The 23458-nt window shown below is 39.2% G+C and overlaps 1 protein-coding gene across 2 annotated transcripts in view; it reads left to right on the top strand.

The window, feature by feature from the left end:
* The window catches only part of RABGAP1L (RAB GTPase activating protein 1 like), a 737668-nt gene that overhangs the window by 59535 nt on the left and 654675 nt on the right, over window positions 1-23458 (top strand). For both annotated transcript variants that reach the window (XM_070384895.1, XM_070384896.1), the window contains exons 2-3: window positions 14881-15051; window positions 17021-17213. In XM_070384895.1, the coding sequence (XP_070240996.1) occupies window positions 14914-15051; window positions 17021-17213 (331 nt within the window). In that variant the 5' untranslated portion in view covers window positions 14881-14913. The remainder of the gene's footprint in view (window positions 1-14880; window positions 15052-17020; window positions 17214-23458) is intronic.

The following is a 23458-nucleotide window of genomic DNA, read 5'->3' as shown; positions in this document are numbered from 1 at the left end:
TGGAATTGCCAGTGAAGCCATTTATGTCCAGTGCTTTATCTTTTGGAAGCTTATTAATTATTTTTGGTTAAATTTATTTAAAGATATAGAGCTGTTCAGATTATCTATTTTTTCTGGTGTGAAGTTTGGTACTTTTATGTCTTTCAAGGAACTGGTCCATTTCATCTAAGTTACCAAATTTGTGGGCATAGAATTGTTGGTAATATTTGTTTATTATCCTGTTGATATCCAGGGATTGGTAGTGATGACCTTCTTTCATTTTTGATATTGCTAGTTTGTGTATTCTCTTTTTCTTGTTTAGCCTGGCTAGACCTTTTATCAATTTAATCTATATTATTTATCTTTTTAAAGAGCCATATTTTGATTGTTAAATGTTTCTGTATTGCTTTTCTACTTCAATTCATTGATTTCTGTTTATTATTTTTTATATGCTCCCCCTCTTTTTTTTTAGTTTCCTAAGGTTTCTAAGGAAGCGTAAGTTTTAGATGTTTTTTAGATTTTAGATGTTTTTTCTTTCCTAGATGTATGCATTCAGTGCAACAAATTTCTAAATACTGCTTTCACTATATCCCACAACTTTTAATGTGTTATATCTTCATTTTTGTTTAGTTAAAAGTATTTAAAATCTTTCCTTGTTTCGTCTTTGACTCATGGTTACTTAGGCGTATGTTATTTAATTTCCAAATATTTGGAAATTTCTGGGCTATCTGTTCTTGATTTCTAGTTTAATTATATTATGAGTTTGATAATATTTGTATAGTTGCCGAAGAATTGATGCTTTTGAACTGTGGTGTTGGAGAAGACTCTTGAGAGTCCCTTGGACTGCAGGGAGATCCAACCAGTCCATTCTAAAGGAGATCAGTCCTGGGTGTTCATTGGAAGGACTGATGCTAAAGCTGAAACTCCAATACTTTGGCCACCTCATGCGAAGAGTTGACTCATTGGAAAAGACCCTGATGCTGGGAGGGATTGGGGGCAGGAGGAGAAGGGGACGACAGAGGATAAGATGGCTGGATGACATCACCGACTCGATGGACATGAGTCTGAGTGAACTCCGGGAGTTGGTGATGGACAGGGAGGCCTGGCGTGCTGCAATTCATGGGGTCGCAAAGAGTTGGACATGACTGAGCGACTGAACTGAACTGAATTTTTAAAAATTTACCAAGGAGTGTTTTATGGTCCAAGAATATGGTCTCCCTTGGTGAATGTTCCCTGTAAGAAAGTACATCCTTCTCTTTTTAGATTAGTATTTTATAAACATCAATTACATCAGGTTGACTAATAGTGCTGTTTAGGTCATGTATTTCTTGCTTAATTTTCTGTCTGCTTGATCTCTCAGTTTCGGATAGAGGTGTTGAAATATCCAACTATAATAGTAGATTTTTCTGTTTCTCCTTTCAAGTTCTACCAGTTTTTGCCTCAAGTAATTTGATGCCCTCTTGTTACATGCGTACTCAATGCAGATTGTTATATTTTCTCAGAGAATTGACCCTCTTATTATTTTATAATACTCCTCTTTATCTCTGATAATCTTTCTAGTTCTGAAGTCTGCTTTGTCTAAAATCAATGTAGTTATTTCAACATTTTCTTTTTTGAATGTTAGAAATTTCTTTATTATTACTTATTATTAAGTACCAACTAAATATGAAAAAATTTGAAGCCACCCTTCCACAACCCACTGTCCACTCCCACACTCAAGTCCCATACTTAGCTTCCGGCAGTTTGTCAAAATTAGCATTTAAGTGTTCCTTCCAGCTTATGGCTCTAGCAGCTCTTACTTGCTGTCTTTCTCTTGCTTGTCCCAGATTTGAAATGGCAGTTTGTCCTGTGACCTCAGTTTTCTAATGGATCCAAGGAAGCTTTGCTTTTTGGTTTGTCCAGCCTTTTCTTCTTATAGGGAAGAAGGTGATAATGTCCATGCTCTTTAGCTGGTAACAGAAGTTTAATTATTTGTCTTTTTATTATTGACTTGTAAGAGTTCCTCATTTAATCTGGATAATCAACTATTGTAAATATTTTCTCATCCTGTGGATTTTACTTTTTCATGGTATCATTTTCAGTGCATTTAAAATTTCAATGTATTTAACTGATATTCTTTTAACTGTTCAACTATTTTTTTCTTCTTTCACGTATGCTTTTACTGTTGTATCAGAAACCATCCTTAATCCAAGGACATGAAGATTTACTCCTTTGTTTTATGCTAAGAGTTTTATAGTTTTAGTTCTTATATTTAGGTCTACAATCCATTTTGAATTGAGTTTTGTGTATGGTGTGAGGTTGGGGTCCAACTTCATTCTTTCACATTTTGATATCTAATTTTCCCAACACTATTTATTGAAAAGACTATCCTATCCCTGTTTAAATCTTATTACTTGCTGTTGGAAATATTTTAAGTATTGACTTTTCATTCTTTGCACTTTAAAGTATTGCCTTTCACTGTGTTTGTGTGCAAATTTGATAAGCATGTTGTCTCTATATTGAGGTTCAAAGCAGTCTTCAATCCTGTAAGGTATTAGTTGTTGTTCAGTAGCCAAGTTGTGTCTGACTCTTTGTGACCCTGTGGACTGCAGCATGCCAGGCTTCCCTGTCCCTCAACATCTCTTGGATTTTGCCCAAGTTCATGTCCATTGAACCAGTGACGCCATCCAACCATCTCATCCTCTGTCACCCTCTTCTGCCTTCAGTCTTTACCAGCATCACAGTCTTTTCCAAAAAATTGGCTATTTGCATTAGGTGGCCAAAGTATTGGAGCTTCAGCTTCAGCATCAGTCTTTCCAATGTGTATTCAGCATTGATTTCCCTTAAGATTGACTGGTTTGATCTCCTTGCACTCCAAGGGACTCTCAAGAGTCACCACAGTTTGAAAGTATCAGTTCTTTGGCACTCTGCCTTCTTTATAGTCCAGCTCTCACATCTGTACATGACTACTGGAAAGACCATTGCCTTGACTATCCAGGCCTTTTTGTGGCAAAGTGATGTCTTTGCTTTTAACACTCTGTCTAGGTTTGTCATAGCTTTCCTGCCATGAAGCAGCCATCTTCTAATTTCATGTCTGCAGTCACCATCTGCCATTTTAGAGTCCAAGAAGAGGAAATCTGTCACTGCTTCCACCTTTTCCCCTTCTGTTTGCCATGAAGTGATGGGGCCAGATGCCATGATCTTAGTTGTTTCAATAATGAGTATTAAACCATTTAAAAATTTTCCTCCTTCACCCTGCTTTAGTAGTGAAGGTACTAGTAATACCTTCACTACTAAGATAGTAGTAGTACTTGGCAAACTTATAAAAGTATCTTTAAGACCCTTCAAGGCAGGGTTGTGATGGTTGTATTAAGAGCTGTCTTAATTTTGAGTAGAATGAGAGGTGCCAGGCTATGTTTGGAAGAGGTCACAAAATTACATATGGTAAACTTAGTTTTCCTGTTAGCATGACAGAATATCTGACATTCCTTTGGGATAAAGAAAACCTCTATTAAAAATGGACATCTTATTTGAATAAGTTACCACAGTGCACATTAGTATTGAGTTACATGCTAATTCAGAATTAACTGTTAGTTTAACTGTCAACCACTAGACCATTCAGGTATGACCTAAATCAAATCCCTTATGGTTATACAGTGGAAGTGAGAAATAGATTTAAGGGACTAGATCTGATAGACAGAGTGCCTGATGAACTATGGATTGGAAGTTCCTGACATTGTATAGGAGACAGGGATCAAGACTATCCCCAAGAAAAAGAAATGCAAAAAGGCAAAATGGCTGTCTGAGGAGGGCTTACAAACAGCTGTGAAAAGAAGAGAAGCAAAAAGCAAAGGAGAAAAGGAAAGATATACCCATATGAATGCAGAGTTCCATAGAATAGCAAGGAGAGATAAAAAGCCTTCCTCAGCGATCAGTGCAAAGAAATAGAGGAAAGCAATAGAATGGGAAAAACTAGAGATCTCTTGAAGAAAATTAGAGATAACAAGGGAACATTTCATGCAAAGATGGGCTCAATAAAGGACAGAAATGGTATGGATCAAACAGAAGCAGAAGATATTAAGAAGAGGTGGCAAGAATATACTGAAGAACTGTACAAAAAAGATCTTCATGACCCAGATAATCACGATGGTGTGATCACTCACCTAGAGCCAGACATCCTGGAATGGGAAGTCAAGTTGGCCTTGGGAAGCATCACTATGAACAAAGCTGGTGGAGGTGATGGAATACCAGTTGAGCTATTTCAAATCCTGGAAGATGATGCTGTGAAAGTGCTGCGCTCAATATGCCAGCACATTTGGAAAACTCAGCAGTGGCCACAGGACTGGAAAAGGTCAGTTTTCATTCCAATCCCAAAGAAAGGCAATGCCAAAGAATGCTCAAACTACCGCACAATTGCACTCATCTCACATGCTAGTAAAGTAATGCTCAAAATTCTCCAAGCCAGGCTTCAGCAATACATGAACTGTGAACTTCCAGATGTTCAAGCAGGTTTTAGAAAAGGCAGAGGAACCAGAGATCAAGTTGCCAACATCCTCTGGATCAACAAAAAAGTAAGAGAGTTCCAGAAAAACATCTATTTCTGCTTTATTGACTATGCCAAAGCCTTTGACTGTGTGGATCACAATAAACTGTGGAAAATTCTGAAAGAGATGGGAATACCAGACCACCTGACCTGCCTCTTGAGAAATCTGTATGCAGGTCAGGAAGCAACAGTTAGAACTGGACATGGAACAACAGACTGGTTCCAAATAGGAAAAGGAGTTCGTCAAGGCTGTATATTGTCACCCTGCTTATTTAACTTATATGCAGAGTACATCATGAGAAACGCTGGGCTAGAGGAAGCACAAGCTGGAATCAAGATTGCCGGGAGAAATATCAATAACCTCAGATATGCAGATGACACCACCGTTACGGCAGAAAGTGAAGAAGGACTAAAGAGCTTCTTGATGAAAGTGAAAGTGGAGAGTGAAAAAGTTGGCTTAAAGCTCAACATTCAGAAAACGAAGATATGGCATCCAGTCCCATCACTTCATGGCAAATAGATGGGGAAACAGTGGCTGGTTTTATTTTTTTGGGCTGCAAAATCACTGCAGATGGTGATTGCAGCCATGAAATTAAAAGATGCTTACTCCTTGGAAGGAAAGTTATGACCAACCTAGATAGCATATTCAGAAGCAGAGACATTACTTTGCCAACAAAGGTTCATCTAGTCAAAGCTATGGTTTTTCCAGTAGTCATGTATGGATGTGAGAGTTGGACTGTAAAGAAAGCTGAGTGCAGAAAAATTGATGCTTTTGAACTGTGGTGTTGGAGAAGACTCTTGAGAGTCCCTCGGACTGCAGGGACATCCTAGGAGTCCATCCTAAAGGAGGTCAGTCCCAGGTGTTCATTGGAAGGACCGATGTTAAAGCTGAAACTCCAATACTTTGGCCACCTGATACAAAGAGCTGACTCATTTGAAAAGACCCTGATGCTGGGAAAGATTGAAGGCAGGAGGAGCATGGGATGACAGAGGGTAATTGGTTGGACAGCATCACCAACTCAATGGACCTGAGTTTAGGTGGACTCCGGGAGTTGGTGATGGACAGGGAGGCCCGGCTTACTGCGGTTCATGGTGTCGCAAAGAGTCGGACACGACTGAGCAACTGAACTGAACTGAAGAAGAATCCTTTGAGGGGAGACACAGTTGGAATTGGAAAGGGGGTATATTTAGATAGCCTTTGTGACAGGGGTGACCTCAGGCACTCTGCCTTCCTATCTATATTTCATTTCATACCAAGTATAGTTGACCTTTGAACAACATGCGTTTGAATTGTCTGAGTCTACATATACATAGATTTTTTTCAATAAATACTACAATACTACGCAGTCTGGTTGGTTGAAGCCACAGATGACAAATCGAGGATATGGAATGTCAATTACGATACTTGAGCATCTGTGGATTCAGGTGTCTGTGGTGGGTCCTAGAATCAATTCTCCATGGATACCGAGGGACAACTGTATTCGTACTTATACTTATTATTTTGAAGCTATCATGGCCTCCTTTCTGTTTCTCAGTAAGCCTTCTCTTAGTGGCAACCCACTCCAGTACCCTTGCCTGGAAAATCCCATGGATGGAGGGGCCTGTTAGGCTACAGTCCATGGGGTTTCAAAGAATCAGACACGAATGAGCGACTTCTCTCTCTCTAATTTCAGTTCAGTCATCTCTGACTCTTGTGACCCCACGGACTGCAGCATGCCCAGGCTTCCCTGTCCATCACCAACTCCCAGAGCTTGCTCAAACTCATGTCCATTGATTCGGTGATGCCATCCAGCCATCTCATCCTCTGTCGTCCCCTTCTCCTCCTGCTTTCAATCTTTCCCAGCCTTAGGGTCTTTCCCAGTGAGTCCGTTCTTCGCATCAGGTGGCCAAAGTATTGGAGCTTCAGCTTTAGCATCAGTCCTTCTAATGAATATTCAAGGTTGATTTCTTTTCGTATTAACTGGTTTGATCTCCTTGAAGTCCAAGGACTCTCAAAAGTCTTCTCCAGCACCACAGTTCAAAGCATCAATTTTTCACTGATGAGCCTTCTTTATGGTCCAACTCTTAAATCATACATGACTACTGGGAAAACCATAGCTTTGACTACATGGACCTTTGATGGCAAAGTAATGTCTCTTCTTTTTAATATGCTGTCTAGGTTTGTCATTGTTTTTCTCCCAAGGAGCAAGCGTCTTTTATAAAAATTTTCACGGTTGCAGTCACCATCTGCAGTGATTTTGGAGTGCAAGAAAATCAAGTCTCTCACTGTTTCCATTGTTTCCTCATCTGTTTGCCATGAAGTGATGGGACCAGATGCCATGATCTTCGTTTTCTGAATGTTGAGTTTTAAGCCAACTTTTTCACTTTCCTCTTTCACCTTCATCAAGAGGTTGTTTAGTTCCTCTTCACTTTCTGCCATAAGGGTGGTGTCATCTCTATATCTGAGGTTATTGATATTTCTCCTGGCAATCTTGATTCCAGCTTGTGCTTCCTCCAGCCCAGCGTTTCTCATGATGTACTCTGCACATAAGTTAAATAAGCAGGGTGACAATACACAGCCTTGACGTACTCCTTTCGCAGTTTGGAACCAGTCTGTTGTTCCATGTCCAGTTCTAACTGTTGCTTCCTGACCTGCATACAGATTTCTCAGGAGGCAGGTCAGGTGATCTGGTATTCCCATCTCTTCAAGAATTTTCCACAGTTTGTTGTAATCCACACGGTCAAAGGCTTTGATGTAGTCAGTAAAGCAGAAGTAGATGTTTTTGTGTGATTTTCTTTTTCTATGATCTAACAGATGTTGGCAATTTGATCTCTGGTTCCTGTGCCTTTTCTAAATCCAGTTTGAACATCTGGAAATTCTTGGTTCATGTACTGTTGAAGCCTCCTGCTGCTGCTGCTAAGTCGCTTCAGTCGTGTGTGACTCTGTGCGACCCCATAGACCGCTAGCTTGGGGAATTTTGGGCATTACTTTGCTACTACTCATGTGAGATGAGTGCAGTTGTATCTGTGGACACACACTCCTGGAGGGCACAGACAAAACCTTATGCGTACCAGGACCCACGAGAAAGGAGCAGTGACCCCACTAGAAACTATGCCAGCCTTCTCTTACGTCTTGGTTTTTGATTGGATTGGCCAAGAAGATTGTTCGAAATATCATCTGGAAGAATCCTAACAAACTTCTTGTCCAACTCAGTATTTGCTATTTCTTCTACATGAAGTTCTTTCTCCCCAGTTCTTTCCATGATTTGCTCATCATCATTAAATCCAAATGTCGATTGAATCCATATTGCCTCCTGCCTTCTCAGCATCTTTTCCATTGCTTATTCCAATAGATGATCCTAATTTACTTTGTTCTGTATTATTTAACACATCCTTAAGAATGTTAGGTCTAAGAAAATTGGGCCTACATTCATCTCAGTAACTGTTTAGTCTCTAGTTCCCATTACGATTTCTGTCACGTAGTAGGGACTCATTAAATTAATATTTGTTGAGTCTATGAATGGCAGGTGATACCTTTAGGAGTCAGCCATATGAAGGCAGGGGATAAGTGCTAAGACCTAAAGTGGGAAGGAACTTTCCATGACTAAAGAGCTGTAATGAAAAAGTGACAGATGCAAGGGTGTGTCAGGCATTTACGTCATGGCAGGGAGTTTGGATTTTATTTGAATTTTAGTTAAAATACTTTAGTCTGGAGCTTTAATGTAATCCAACTTAGCTTTCCAAAAGATTTCTTTGGCTGCTCAGTTAGTAGATCAGGGAGGAGAAGACTGGAAGAAGGAGATGGGCTGCTGCTGCTGCTAAGTCGCTTCAGTCGTGTCCGACTCTGTGCGACCCCATAGACGGCAGCCCACCAGGCTCCGCCGTCCCTGGGATTCTCCAGGCAAGAACACTGGAGTGGGTTGCCATTTCCTTCTCCAATGCAGGAAAGTGAAAAGTGAAAGTGACGTCGCTGGAGACTGTTATAATAGGTGAGATCATGGCTTGTATTAGGTTTGTAAAATGGATGTAGAGAGATAGATGTGGGATTTATTTTGAAAGTGAGATTGACATGACTTGGTAATGAGAGGAATGAAGAAGCAGAGATGAATCAAGGATGATAACCAGATTTTTTGTTTGTGCAACTTAGTAGAAGGTGGTGTTCTTCAGAAATGGGAAATCTGAATAAGAAACAATTTTGCAGGAGACATTAGGAATTCCACTTGGGTCACATTTTAAGATACTGATAGAATTCCACAAGGAAATATCAAAGAGTTGGATTCAAAATCAGGAATTAGAGGAGACATTTGGGTTGGGATAGAAATTTGGGAGACTTTCAGTATATAGATGCTATTTAAATCCTTGGCAATAAGAGTGAGTGGCAAAGAATCAGAGAAAAAAGCTCAGAATTTGGGGAATTTCCAGCATTTAAATATCAAGTAGAAGAGTGGCAACCGAAAAGGATTTGAAGGATTGGCCATAGAAAGAACACCTGAAGTGTGTAATGTCTTGACAATCAAGCTTTCATGGGGCAGCCGGAAGGGTAAAAAGTTGCTTTAATACATACTGCATTTTCAGAAACATATAATATGCAAGGGCGCTAGTGGTAAAGTCCCCGCCTGCCAATGCAGGAAACGTGAGACATGGGTTCGATCCCTGGGTCAGGAAGATAACCTGGAAATGGCAGCCCGCCTCAGTGTTGTTGCCTGGAGAATCACATGGACAGAGGGAACCTAGTGGGTTACAGTCTATAGGGTTGCAAAGAGTCAGACACAACTAAAGCGACTTAGCACACACACATAATATGCAAAATGAGAAAAACCTTTTAGAGGACAGATGAATATGCTTGAAGGGTTTTAAAAAAGAAGTATGTTTACATGCCTAGCAGAAATAAATGAGAGGTAGGCCTTGGAGTTGGCAGTAATTATTCTTCGTTTTGATGTTATTAGAAACTTTGATTTTTTCAATAATGTTAGGAAGTAGTTTTTTCAACTGTGACTTGAAGGAAAAAGTAATTTTTTTTCCTCCTTTTTTGATGAGAGTAATGGTATTAGTGTCACCTACTGGCAAAATGAGATATTGCAGCCTTTTTTTTTTTTTTTTTAATGAGGAAGTGAACAAAATAACCTAATTAGAGAAAAAGAACATTTCTGGGGGAATTTTTGGCATGGGTCAGCCTTACCATGGTTATGAGGTCCTGCATTCTTCAGCACTGGTCTGCTTGTCCGCTGAGAGGGCTCAAACCTTGTGCGCACCAGGACCCAGAGACCTCCGCAGAGACTGAGCCAGAATTGTGTTTGAGTGTCTCTTGTGAAATTATGGGTCAGCAGTGGCCTGCCTCGGGGGCAGGGGCTCTGGGTGCAGCCGACCTGGGTATGGCATAAGCCTTCTTGGAGGAGGTTGCCATTCACCCCATCATAGAGCCACCAGAACTTACATAGGACTGGGGAAGCAGACTCTTGGAGGGCACAAACAGAACCTTGTGTGCTCCAGGATCCAGGAGAGAGGAGCAGTGACCCTACAAAAAACTGACCCAGACTTGCCTGTGAGTGTCCAGGGGTCTCTGACAGAGGCATGGGTGGACAGTAGCCTGCTGCAGGGTCAGGGGCACTGAGTGCAGCAGTGCCTGCATGGGACCTTTCAAAGAAGGTCCCCATTATCTTCATTACCTCCACCGTAGTTTGGCCTCAGGTCAAACACCAGGGAGGGAACACAGCCCTGCCCATCAACAAAATTTGATTAAAGATTTATTGAGCATGGCCCATCAGAACGAGACCCAGTTTCCCCCTCAATCTGTCTCTCCCATCAGGAAGTGTCCATAAGCCTCTTATCCTGATCGATCAGAGGGCAGACAGAATGGAAACCACAATCACAGAAAACTAACCAAACTAATCACAGAGATCACAGCCTTGTCTAGCTCAGTGAAATGGTGAGCCATGCCATGTAGGGCCACCCAAGATGGACGGGTCATCTTGGAGAGTTCTTACAAAACGTGGTCCACTCAAGAAGGGAATGGCAAACCACTTCAGTATTCTTGCCTTGAGAACCCCATGAGCAGTATGAAAAGGCAAGAAGATAGGACACTGAAAGATGAACACCCCAGGTCGGTAGGTGCCCAAAATGCTACTGGAAAAGAGTGGAGAAATAACTCCAAGAAGAATGAAGAGATGGAGCCAAAGCAAAAACAACACCCAGTTGTGATGTGACGGGTAATGGAAGTAAAGTCTGATGTTATAAAGAGCAGTATTGCATAGGAACCTGCAATGTTAGGTCCACGAATCAAGGCAAATTGGAAGTGGTCAAACAGGCGATGGCAAGAGTGAACATTGACATTTTAGGAATCAGTGAACTAAAATGGACTGGAATGGGTGAATTTAACTCAGATGACCATTCTATCTACTACTGTAGGCAAGAATCCCTTAGAAGAAATGGAATAGCCATCATAGTCAACAAAAGAGTCCAAATGCAGTACTTGGATGCAATCTCAAAAGCGACAGAATTATCTCTGTTTGTTTCCAAGGCAAACCGTTCAGTATCACGATAATCCAAGTCTATGCCCTGGCCAGTAATGCTGAAGAAGCTGAAGTTGAATGGTTCTATGAAGACTACAAGACCTTCTAGAACTAACCCCCTCAAAAGATGTTCTTTTCATTATAGAGGACTGGAATGCAAAAGTAGGAAGTCAAGAGATACCTGGAGTAACAGGCAAATTTGGCCTTGGAGTACAAGATGAAGCCGGTCAAAGGCTAACAGAGTTATGCCAAGAAAACGCACTGGTCATAGCAAACACCCTCTTCCAACAACACAAGAGAAGACTCTACACATGGACATCACCACATGGTCAATACCAAAGTCAGAATGATTTTATTCTTTGCAGCCAAAGATGGAGAAGCTCTATACAGGGAGCAAAAACAAGACCGGGAGCTGACTGTGGCTCAGATCATGAACTCATTGCTAAATTCAGACTTAAATTGAAGAAAGTAGGGAAAACCATTAGACCATTCAGGTATGACCTAAATCAAATCCCTTATGATTATACAGTGGAAGTGACATAGAATCAAAGGATTAGATCTGATAGACAGAGTGCCTGAAGAACTATGGACAGAGGTCCGTGACGTTGTACAGGAGGCAGGGGATCAAGACCATCCCCAAGAAAAAGAAATGCAAAAAGGTAAAATGATTGCCTGAGGAGGCCTTATAAATAGCTGAGAAAAGAAGAGAAGTGAAAGGCAAAGGAAAAAGGAAAGATATACCCATTTGAATGCAGCATTCCAAAGAATATCAAGGAGAGATAAGAAAGCCTTCCTCAGTGACCAATGCAAAGAAATAGAGGAAAACAATAAAATGGGAAAGACTAGAGATCTCTTCAAGAAAATTAGAGGTGCCAAGGGAACATTTCATACAAAGATGGGCTCAATAAAGGACAGAAATGGTATGGACCTAACAGAAGCAGAAGATATTAAGAAGAGGTGGCAAGAATACACAAAAGAACTATACAAAAAAGATCTTCATGACTCAGATAACCATAATGGTGTGATCACTCACCTAGAGCCAGACATCTTGGAATACGAAGGCAAGTGGACCTTAAGAAGCATCACTACGAACAAAGCTAGTGGAGGTGATGGAATTCCAGTTGAGCTGTTTCAAATCCTAAAAGATAATACTGTGAAAGCGTTGCGCTCAGTATGCCAGCAAATTTGGAAAACTCAGCAGTGGCCACAGGACTGGAAAAGGTCAGTTTTCATTCCAGTTCCAAAGAAAGGCAATCCCAAAGAATGTTCAAACTATCACTATCACACAGTTGCACTCATCTCACATGCTAGCAAAGTAATACTCAAAATTCTCCAAGCCAGGCTTCAACCGTATGTGAACTGTGAACTTCCAGATGTTCAAGCTGATTTTAGATAAGGCAGAGGGACCAGAGATCAAATTGTCAACATCTGCTGGATCATCACAAAAGCAAGAGAGTTCCAGAAAAAAATCTGCTTTATTGACTACGCCACAGCCTTTGACTGTGTGGATCACCACAAACTGCGGAAAATTCTGAAAGAGATGGGAATACCAGACCACCTGACCTGCCTCTTGAGAAACCTGTATGCAGGTCAGGAAGCAACAGTTAGAACTGGACATGGAACAACAGTCTGGTTCCAAATAGGAAAAGGAGTACATCAAGGCTGTATATTGTCACCCTGCTTATTTAACTTATATGCAGAGTACATCATGAGAAACGCTGGGCTAGAGGAAGCACAAGCTGGAATCAAGATTGCCGGGAGAAATATCAATAATCTCAGATATGCAGATGACTCCACCCTTATGGCAGAAAGTGAAGAAGAACTAAAGAGCCTCTTGATGAAAGTGAAAGAGGAGAGTGATGGCATCCAGTCCCATCATTTCGTGGCAAATAGATGGGGAAATAGTGGAAACAGTGGCTGACTTTATTTTTTTGGGGTGCAAAATCACTGCAGATGGTGACTGCAGCCATGAAATTAAAAGACTCTTACTCCTTGGAAGAAAAGTTATGACCAACCTAGACAGCATATTCAAAAGCAGAGACATTACTTTGTCAACAAAGGTCCGTCTAGTCAAGGCACTGTTTTTCCAGTAGTCATGTATGAATGTGAGAGTCGGACTATAAAGAAAGCTGAGTGTAGAAAAATTTATGCTTTTGAACTGTGGTGTTGTAAAAGAGTCTTGAGAGTTTTTGGACTGCAAGGAAATCAAACCAGTCAATCCTCAAGGAAATCAATCCTGAATATTCATTGGAAGGACTAATGTTGAAGCTGAAACTCCAATACTTTGGCTACCTTATGCCAAGAACTGAGTCATTGGGAAAGACCCTGATTCCGGGAAAGATTAAAGGCATCATCAATTCGATGGACATGAATTTTGAGTAAAGTTCGGGAGTTGGTGATGAATAGGGAGGCCTGGAGTGCTGCAGTCCATGGGGTTGGAAAGAGTTGGGTATGACTGAGCAACTATACTAAACTGAACTTGTCTTACCTCCCTGTCTTATTATCCCCTTTGTCGCTGAGCAGATTGTTTAACCTAAGGTTCCTTTTTTAAATCTTCCTGCTTTCAGCTCAAATATTTCCCTTTCAGAGAGTCTTTTCCTACTACCTCCCTTATAGTCATCTGTATACTACTCCTTACAGCTCCTCTTTGTTATATTAGGGCTGTTGTGTTTTCTTCATAGCCTGTTGAATGATTTGGGATTTCCTTCCTTACTTGCTTGCTTGTTTCCTCACAAGCTGTAAGCTCCAGGAGAGGAGGCATCTTGTTTGCCTTATTCACTCATGTAACCGCAAATGTTGAGTATAGTGACTCTTATGTAGTGTACATGTTCAGTTTAATTTAGTTGTGTGAATATTTGGGTTTCTGGAAGTGGTAGAGAATGTTGAGTTTCTATGGTGTGAAGTGAAAGTGAGTTGCTCAGTTGTGTCCGATTCTTTGTGACTCCATGGACTTTACAGTCCATAGATTTTTCTAGGCCAGAATATTGGAGTGGGTAGCCTTTTCCTTCTCCAGAGGATCTTCTCAACCCAGGGATTGAACCCAGGTCTCTCACATTGCAGGCAGATTCTTTTCCAGCTGAGCCACCAGGGAAACCCAAGAATACTGGAGTGGGTAGCCTATCCCTTCTCCAGTGGATCTTCCTGTCTCAGGAATCAAACCGGGGTCTCCTATATTGTAGGTGGTTTCTTTACCAGCTGAGCTTCTAGAGATCTATATAGAAAACAGTATTGAGATCTATATATAGAACACAGTATTTGAATACTGCTGCATGAGTGCAATATAAAGCTTTGCTCCCCTTGGCACGCCTGCCCCAACTCCCCATTTTCTGCTTCCTATAGATAAGTGGTTTTGTGTTTGGAAAGGAAAAGATACATGGCTTAGAATGTTGAATTCTGTATTAATCTGTCAACTTAAGTGACACATAAAAAATATTTTAAGGTACAGTGCTTATTAGTGTGAGGAGATAAGTTATGCAGACATTTGGATTTGGTTATAAAGTCACCAGTGAATGTATTTTTGTTTGTGTGTGAATTTGTACATACTTCTAGCTTATTTCTTATTTGTTTTCTATATTTATAAAAAGGACAAAAAGTATTTCTCAGAGAAATATAGAGAGTGCCTTATAGTAGTAAATCCTTTTAGTTGAGATGGGCAGGTTTGTGGTGGTGTTCAGAGAACAATATGGTTCGTTTAGTCTGGAAACTCAGGGTACATCTCTATTATGTGGCCCAGTCCAAGAAGGTAGACTCCCTAGTTTTGAGATGATTATCTAGCCAGCAGAATTCTTTGCCTGAACCATGTTTAAAGGCCCCCCCAAAATTGATCCAGGTACTCAATAGTTCATGTTTTTATTCACCAGTTTTTTTCTTAATCTTTGTGGTTTTGACCAGGTGGATGTGGAAAGAGAAGTTTGCAGAACTGAAATGGAGGTCAGAGCTTCATTACAGAAGGTTAGTGGGTCATCGGACTCTGTGACTACACTCAACAGTGAAGAATTTGTTTTGGTTCCTCAGCATGGAGGTGATACTTCTACAAAAGATGATGAAAAACCTGAACTGAAGGTATTTTTTCCTTTTCTACAAATGATATTATTTTAAATTATTCTTTTTAACTAGGTGCAACTTACCTTAGGAAGTGTATACAATCCAAAGTTTTTTCTTAAGTACTCACTTTGAGAATAGAATCAATGTTTGATTTATCCAGAGACATAATTGTTAGGTTTGTTATTTTTAAATTTTTTTATTTTTGGTTGTTTATCTTTTAGAATTCAGAAATAAGAAATAGGAGGGAAAAAAGAAGAGAAAGGATAATTGGCAAGTTAGACTTAATGGTTAAATCTTACAGCAGTTTAATTTATCTGGATACTTTTGTCTCTCTCACTGCTGCTGGGTTTTAAAAATTACTTATATAAATATGTAGTTATGTATTACTTTCACTTGAGAGACTTTGCTTTATGATTTTTATGCTTTAAGTCAGCTTGTAGCATTCATCTGTGTGATTAACACTTGTCTGAATATTTTTTAAGTATAGGTTTTGTAATTTTAGTCATTGAGTTTTTATTTAGATGTGGTCCTTTTTATTTTTCATTTTTATGTTGCGTTTTTGTTAGGCAGCATAACGTTTGAGTTATCAAAAAAAGTCTTTTCTTTGAAGCTGTGTACCAATTCAGGTATGTATTTGATATATATATGTTTTTTATTGCAAACAGATATATGTATGATGTTTGACCAAATGAAAACTGTTTTCTTATTTATAAATAAAACCAAACAAACCCAGGTATATATCTATGGGAATTGCATAACCACCTTCTAGATATAGGGAGAAAGGAATTAGCCTAAAATGCTGTATATTATTTATGACTTGTATTTAGTATTAGTTATGATACAAAGGTATGTTAGTATGTTAATCTAATAAAATATCAATCTAATAAAAAATTTTACATCTAATTTGTAAAAATTAGATAGTTAAGTAATCATTTTACATTATGTTGAGGATGTATAGTTTTATAATTTCATTAAAATAGTCAATCAGATCAGATCAGATCAGTCACTCAGTCGTGTCCGACTCTTTGTGACCCCATGAATCGCAGCACGCCAGGCCTCCCTGTCCATCACCAGCTCCCGGAGTTCACTCAGACTCACGTCCATCGAGTCGGTGATGCCATCCAGGCATCTCATCCTCTGGCATCCCCTTCTCCTCCTGCCCCCAATCCCTCCCAGCATCACAGTCTTTTCCAATGAGTTAGCTCTTCGCATGAGGTGGCCAAAGTACTGGAGTTTCAGCTTCAGCATCATTCCTTCCAAAGAAATTCCAGGGATGATCTCCGTCAGAATGGACTGGTTGGATCTCCTTGCAGTCCAAGGGACTCTCAAGAGTCTTCTGCAACACCACAGTTCAAAAGCATCAATTCTTATGTATACTTAAATAAATAGCTATTTAAATTCATTTAACTCTGTTTTCACATTAATGTGCTTAAGGCATTTATTTACTTATGCTTGGTGTGTCTCACTTGGCTTTTAAGAAAAAGGTCAGCCAACTTAAATATAAGGAAATTACCGATACTCCTTGGTCGCTCAAGCAAAATTGGTAAAGAAATCACAAACATATTTATGTTATGATAACAGAAAATATGACCTTTTAAATGATATTAACACTATATATTGTCTATTTAAACTTATCAATTTTTCTCTTTAAAACACATAAATTTAGGATTACTTGATTTTTAGAATGTGTTACTGAAAGGTAAAAAAAAGAAAAAAAACCCGAAAATCTCTAAGTAAGCTCCTAGGCCAAATATAGTTGGAAACTGCCTTGGGTTTTTCTGGAGAATCCTTTTCTGAAACTAATAGTCCTCTATTGTTTCTTGGTTTTTTAAACTCAGAATTTTCTGTTATATCTCATGAAATTAGGTACAACTAATTCTTGGTATTCAGTAACTATTTTTAAATTTAAATATGTTCTAGAAATGCAGTATTTTGTAGTAGTAGAACCATATTATGATTGAAAGGAATTGTTTTCCTTTGTCTGTAGATAGTTTCTAATGGTGATGAACAACTGGAAAAAGCCATGGAAGAGATTTTGAGAGATTCGGAGAAGGGGCAAAGCAGCCTTCCTGTTGATTGTCCAAGTTCCAGTGAGATTTCAGACCATTCATTTGGAAATATTTCAGCCAGGCAAACAAATAAGCCATCTCTTCAGTTAATTTTGGATCCATCAAATACAGGTACTGTATTGAACTCTTGGAAACTGTAAGAGAAATACTGATGATGAAAATTTTATTAGCTTAATTTTCTAAGATCAAGGCCACCAACTTTACAGTTCTGGTCGAGAGTTCCCACTTTGGTTCTTAAGCTTCTGTTTGTATCTCTACCTGTAAAATCAGTCTCAGTGTTGCTTGAGAACTAGTACTATGTCTGGGTACTCACTTTACTATGGTACTCAGTTTACCCATTAATTTCAACCATGAAATTAAAAGGCGCTTGCTCCTTGGAAGGAAACTGTGACAAAACTAGACAGCGTATTAAAAAGCAGAGATGTCACTTTAACAACAAAGGTCTGTATAGTCAAAACTATGGTTTTTCTAGTAGTCATGTAGGGATGTGAGAGTTGGACCATAGAGAAGTTTGAGCTCTGAAGAATTGATGCTTCAAATTGTGGTGCTGGAGAAGACTCTTGAGAGTCCTTTGGACTGCATGGAGATCAAACCAGTCGATCCTAAAGGAAATTAACCCTGAACGTTCATTGTAAAGACTTTGAAGCTCCAATGCTTTGGCCACCTGATGTGAAGAGCCAAGTCATTGGAAAAGACCCTGATGCTGGGAAAGATTGAAGGCAGAAGGAGAAGCGGGTGGCAGAGGATGAGAAGACTGGAAAATATCACCGACTCAGTGGGCATGAATTTGAGCAAATTCCAGGAGATAGTGGAGGACAGGGGAGCCTGGTGTCCTGCAGTCCATGGGTTCACAGAGTTGGACATGGCTTGGTGACTGAACAATGACTTGGAGTATAGTAGATCTTCAGTAAATGCTTAACAAATGAATAAATTCTTGGGTATCAAAGAATAATTAATATACACATTCTTTTATATGCTGTGCCTTCTTATTCAGTTTAAATACAGTTATTTTAATTTATAGTTTGTGAAAATTCTAAGTAAAATAGCATATCAACTCCATCAGTGTAATAATACTGTAAAAGTGTTTATTACAGTATAATAAATGATAAATACATGCACGAATAAGTAGAATTTATAGTAGGAATACCAGCCTTATAAGTGAAAATGATTTTGGATCAGGAAAAGGCAAACCCACCTCATCCCAACTCCTACTGGTTTAAACACTGGAGGTGTGGTTTGATCTGGGCTCTGGTAATATTTCTTTGTAAACTACTCAGCTTTGATCTTCTCCATGTCATGGCTAGTTAGCAGCAGAAATTGATAAGTAAAGGTAAATGATTTGTTTATACCTGGTGGTTGAGAGAAGGGCTCTGGTGTTTTAACCATGGAACAAAAAGTTGTGAATTTTACTCTGATTGGACCAACTGAACCATTTTGTTGTGGTCAAGGGAATGACATGAATCAATACATGCTGGTCTTGGTTATATTCAGATTCCTCACTAAGTCACTCTGCAGAAGAGATAGCATCCCAATTGATTTAAGGCCGTGTGATCCATTTCTGCAGAGAGGGCAATGGCAACCCACTCCAATACTCTTGCCTGGAAAATGTTATGGGCGGAGGAGCCTGGTAGGCTGCAGTCCATGGGGTCGTGAAGAGTCAAACACGACTGAGTGATGGGGTTGCTAAGAGTCGGACATGACTGAGCGACTTCACTTTCACTTTTCACTTTCATGCATTGGAGAAGGAAATGGCAACCCACTCCAGTGTTCTTGCCTGGAGAATCCCAGGGACGGGGGAGCCTGGTGGGCTGCCGTCTATGGGGTCACACAGAGTTGGACATGACTGAAGCGACTTAGCAGCAGCAGCAGCAGCAGATCCATTTCTGAATGTTTATGTAGGCTAAATGTAAATCTAGGCCAAAGTGCTACAAGCTAGCTTGTGCCTCCTGCAGTGTGAGGACACAGCGAAGAGATGCTGTCTAGAAAGTGAGCTCTTATGAGACAGCCATCTGCCAGAGCCTCAGTCGTGGACTTCGCAGCATCCAGAGCTGGGAGAAATAAATGTCTGTTTGTAAGCCATCCATGTGGTATTTTGTTATACAGTAGCCTGAAAGAACTAAGAGGAGACTTTTCAGCTGCCTCTTCATAGTTGCAGTTTTTAAGAGAATTCTTGTGGTGAATTTAAAATAACCCCTAACTTGAATAGTAAGGAACTACCTGGAAAGTGTCTATATTTAAATGGGCTGAAGTGAATATTAAAGATATGTAGTTTGCCAGTGATAAAATTGAATAGATAAATGCTTTTGTTTAAACATCATCAGTTTAACTTATTGGTTAACTTTTTGGTTTTTGTCATTTGATGATTGTATATCCTGGCTACTTGGATTCAGCTGTACAGGGAATTTTTGCTAGTTTTCGGCAATTTACTAAAATACTGTTTGGTTACATAATGAGTCTTCTCTTTCATGCTCTTTGTTACTCTTTGCATCTTTCTGCTGAGGAAGGGATAATAGAATTGAAGAATGACTTGTATAAAACTGAATTTATATTTATAAAGATATTAGCTTATTGCAGTGGTGTGTGATTTTACTAGGTCTAAAAGTATTGGCTTGCTAAAAAATATTTGCCTCCTTAACCCAGGATTTCCACTCATCATGAGTTTTTGTCTACATGGTGGCTGCAGTTATGATACATTTAGTTGTGGATAGAATAGGATCCAGGTGGTGTCCAGAGATGTGTGTTTGCCATTACTTGGTTGCTGAAAGGATCACTAACTCTAAAAAATTTCATTTATTTACTGATTGATTTGTTTGGTGTATTATTGAGTATCTAGTCTTTTAGAGACTGTTAAAAGTGCTGGGAATAGAAGAAGGATAGAACAATTCTTTCCCTTGAAGAGCTGATACTCTCTATAATTAAGAGCAGAATATACTTCATTTTGCTTTTAATTCATTCTATTTTAGACCTTTTTTAGAGATTAAGACATATTTGGAGCTCAGACCTGGGTTGAAATCCAGGCTCTGTCTGTGGCTTGGGCAAGTTATTCAACTTCTCTAATGGTAAGTTATCTCATCGGTAAAGTAGAGTTAAAATAGAAACAATTTCATAGGGATTTAGAAGCTTAAATGATACCATCTGTATCATCCATAGAAAGTATTTTGTATTAATAAAATGTGTGGCACAAAGTGAGTACCAAGTTAAATGTTTGTCATCATCAATAGTTCTGGAAATCTTGAACCTTAAAATAAAATTGCACACAGTTTTAAGTCTGAGCCCGATAATTACAACACATCTGCTTAAAACGGGCCCTGGGCAGGGTGTAGGCCTTTTCTCTCCACTGATGTACCTAACCCCTGGAATTCTGTGGCGCAGTCAGTGTTCTTTGAATAGTTGTTTTCTTTGAGTACTGTAAAGATGTTGTTCTGCTGTCTTCTTTTCTCCATAGTTTCTGATGAGAAATCTGAGTCATTTGAATCATTTGTTGTTCCCTTGTTTGTAACATGCTGTTTTTCTATGTCTACTTTTAATATTTTCATTTTCCAGCAGTTTGATTATATGGGGATGATTTTCTTTGAATTTATCATTATTGATGTTTATTGAGATTTTTGAATCTGTAAATTTACATCTTTTATGAAATTTGGAAGTTTTTTTTTGTGCATAGTCTTTTCCCCTAACACAACAAAACTGTTACATTTTCCTACAATTCCTAAGACTCTTCATTGTTCCCAATCTTTTTTCTCTCTTCTTTAGTTTAGAAAATTTCTGTTGATCTGTGCTCCAGTTTACTGACTCTTAGTTCTGTTACCTCCTTGCTTTTGAGCCCATCCAGTGAATTTTTAATTTTAGATATTCTCTCTCTCTTGTTTTAAGTTTACCTTGTTCCTTTTTATATTTTCTGTTCCTCAGCTGCAGATTTTAATATTTTCATTCATTCTGAATTTTTTCACCTTTATGCCACAGAGCGTGGTTATAATACCAGTTTTAAAGTTTTTTTCTCATGCTTCCAGCAACTGCATCTTTTGGGGATTGGTATCTGTTGATTGCTTTTTCCCCTTGACAGTTGGTCACCTTTGTTTGATTTTTTGTTGTTGTTGTTAAATAATGGAATTTTTCCCCAGACTTTCTGATTCTTACATTTGAGATTGTGTTTCCAGGTAAAAATCCTCTGAAGGATGTTGATTTTATTTTAGCAGGCAATCCAGTTGGTTGCATCCAGACTGCAAGTTCTGTCTTGCTTTCTGGTTCCAAAGTCAGTCAATTCTAAAACCTTTGCTATGCTTCTTTGGTCTGTTCCACACATGTATAGCATGGTGGTGAACCCCAAGATTTATGTTAGTTCATACACAGAATTAGGGGATTGCCTACTCCAACTGTCCTCCTCACGGTTTCCCCCATACTCTTTGGCTTCTTGGGGCCCATTTTCCTTCTTCCCCTAAGTAGAAAAATGGATTTCTTACTTAGAATTTTTGTTACTTTGTACTGTTATGTGGTCTTGTATGACTAGAGTCAACTTTAGGACAGGGTGGTGAGAGAAAAGAAAGAAAAAAATAGCAGAGGCCTCCTTTTTCTTTTTTGAACCACAAGATCCTTGCCCCTTGCTTGGGTATTTTAACTACTGAGAGGTTTCCTTTCTTCTCCCTGGAGTTGTAGATGCTCTATTTTCTCCCCCAGTCCTCCCCACCCCATGCTCCCCCAACACACACACACACACACACACACACACACACACACACACACACACACAGTCCTCCCACACCCACCCTCCCCCCACCCCCCCCAACACACCCACACACACACACACACACACACAGTCCTCCCACCCCCACCCCCTACCCCATGCTCCCCCAACACACACACACACACACACACACACACACACACACTCTCACACACACAGTCCTCCACACCCCCCACCCCATGCTCCCCCAACACACACACACACACACACACACACACACACACACACACACACACACACACTGGTGCAGCTCTATCACTGGGGCTGGCCTTGTGGTAGAACTGGGAGAGAAGAAAGAGAGAGAGAGAAAAATGGTATAACTCCCCAAACACCCTGTGGTTTACAAGGACTCCTTTTTCTGTTTGTTTTGGCCAGATATTGGATTTCTCTCACAGTTTTGTTGCTCACTGCACAGTTCTGCAACTTGGGCTGCCCTTAGATCAAATATGAGATATAAAGGATGAAAAAATATAAAAGGAAATTCAGTACTATCCTGGTAGTCCTTCAGGTTTAGACTTCTCTTTCCAATTTGTCTATGGTTATTTGCTTTAAACAAAACAAAACAAAACAAAAACAGTCCTAAGGTAGTAACTTTTTATATTCTGCCCAGTGTTTTCAGTTATTAGATAGAAGCTATAATAGACTTGTTACTTTGGCTTGACTGACTCAGTGTGAGGGTCTTCAGTTCTGCTAGTTTTTGCTTCAGGTGTTTTGAAGCTCTGGTATGAGGGTCATAGCCACTTTTTAAATTACATTTTTCTTATAAATTGACCCTTTTGTTATTGTGAAATGTCTGATTTTCTCCTGTTACTGTTCATTGTTTTGAAGTCTGATTTTTCTGGTACTGATATACCCATTCTGGTTTTCTTACAATTAGTGTTTACATGGTGTATCTGTTTGCATGGTATATCTAATTTATTTCCTCTCTCCCTCCTTTCCTTCCTTCCTCTTTCTTTCATCTTTATGGAAATCTTGGTGGCTGAAGTATAGGTAATAAATTGGAGAAAAGAAGAACTGAAAGTTACTGCTGTAGTAATTTGGGTAATGAGTATGGAGCCAAAGAAAAGTAGGATGGATTCAAGAGTTATTTGAGATATGAATAGTTGAATAAACATCTAATGAATTCAATTTTAGACATACTAACTTATAAGATTTCCAAATGGATATACCCAGCAGTCTGTTGTATTTTAAAGAAGTTAAACAATAAGAAAAAAGTCATATTTATGACTTTTGGTGCTCTTCAGTTTCCCTCTAGTTTCATTTTTCTTTAACATTCTTATTATGTTCTTTACAATATAAGGAACTTCTTTAACATTTGTATTTTCTTATGCAAATTAGAATTAGTTATATTCACCAAGAGAATACTTCATTTTAGCTCTTGCATTTTTTGGCTCTAGAATTTCTTTTGGTTCTTTTTTTTCTGTCTTCCACTTTTCTCCTTTTGTTAGGTGCTTTCCTTTAATTCCTCTACCATATTTATAATAGTTATTTTAAAAGGTCTTATCTACTGATTTTGCCATCTGTCGTTTTTGGATCCATTGGTGTATTGTTTTTGTATTTGGAGTATACAGGGTTTCATGAATCTGTGCATTTCACAGATTTTATAAAATATTTATTT

Source organism: Bos mutus, chromosome 16 (assembly GCF_027580195.1).
Source record: "Bos mutus isolate GX-2022 chromosome 16, NWIPB_WYAK_1.1, whole genome shotgun sequence".
Taxonomy (NCBI): domain Eukaryota; kingdom Metazoa; phylum Chordata; class Mammalia; order Artiodactyla; family Bovidae; genus Bos; species Bos mutus.
Note: the sequence above shows the minus strand (reverse complement) of the source record. Positions and strands in the feature narration are given on the sequence as shown.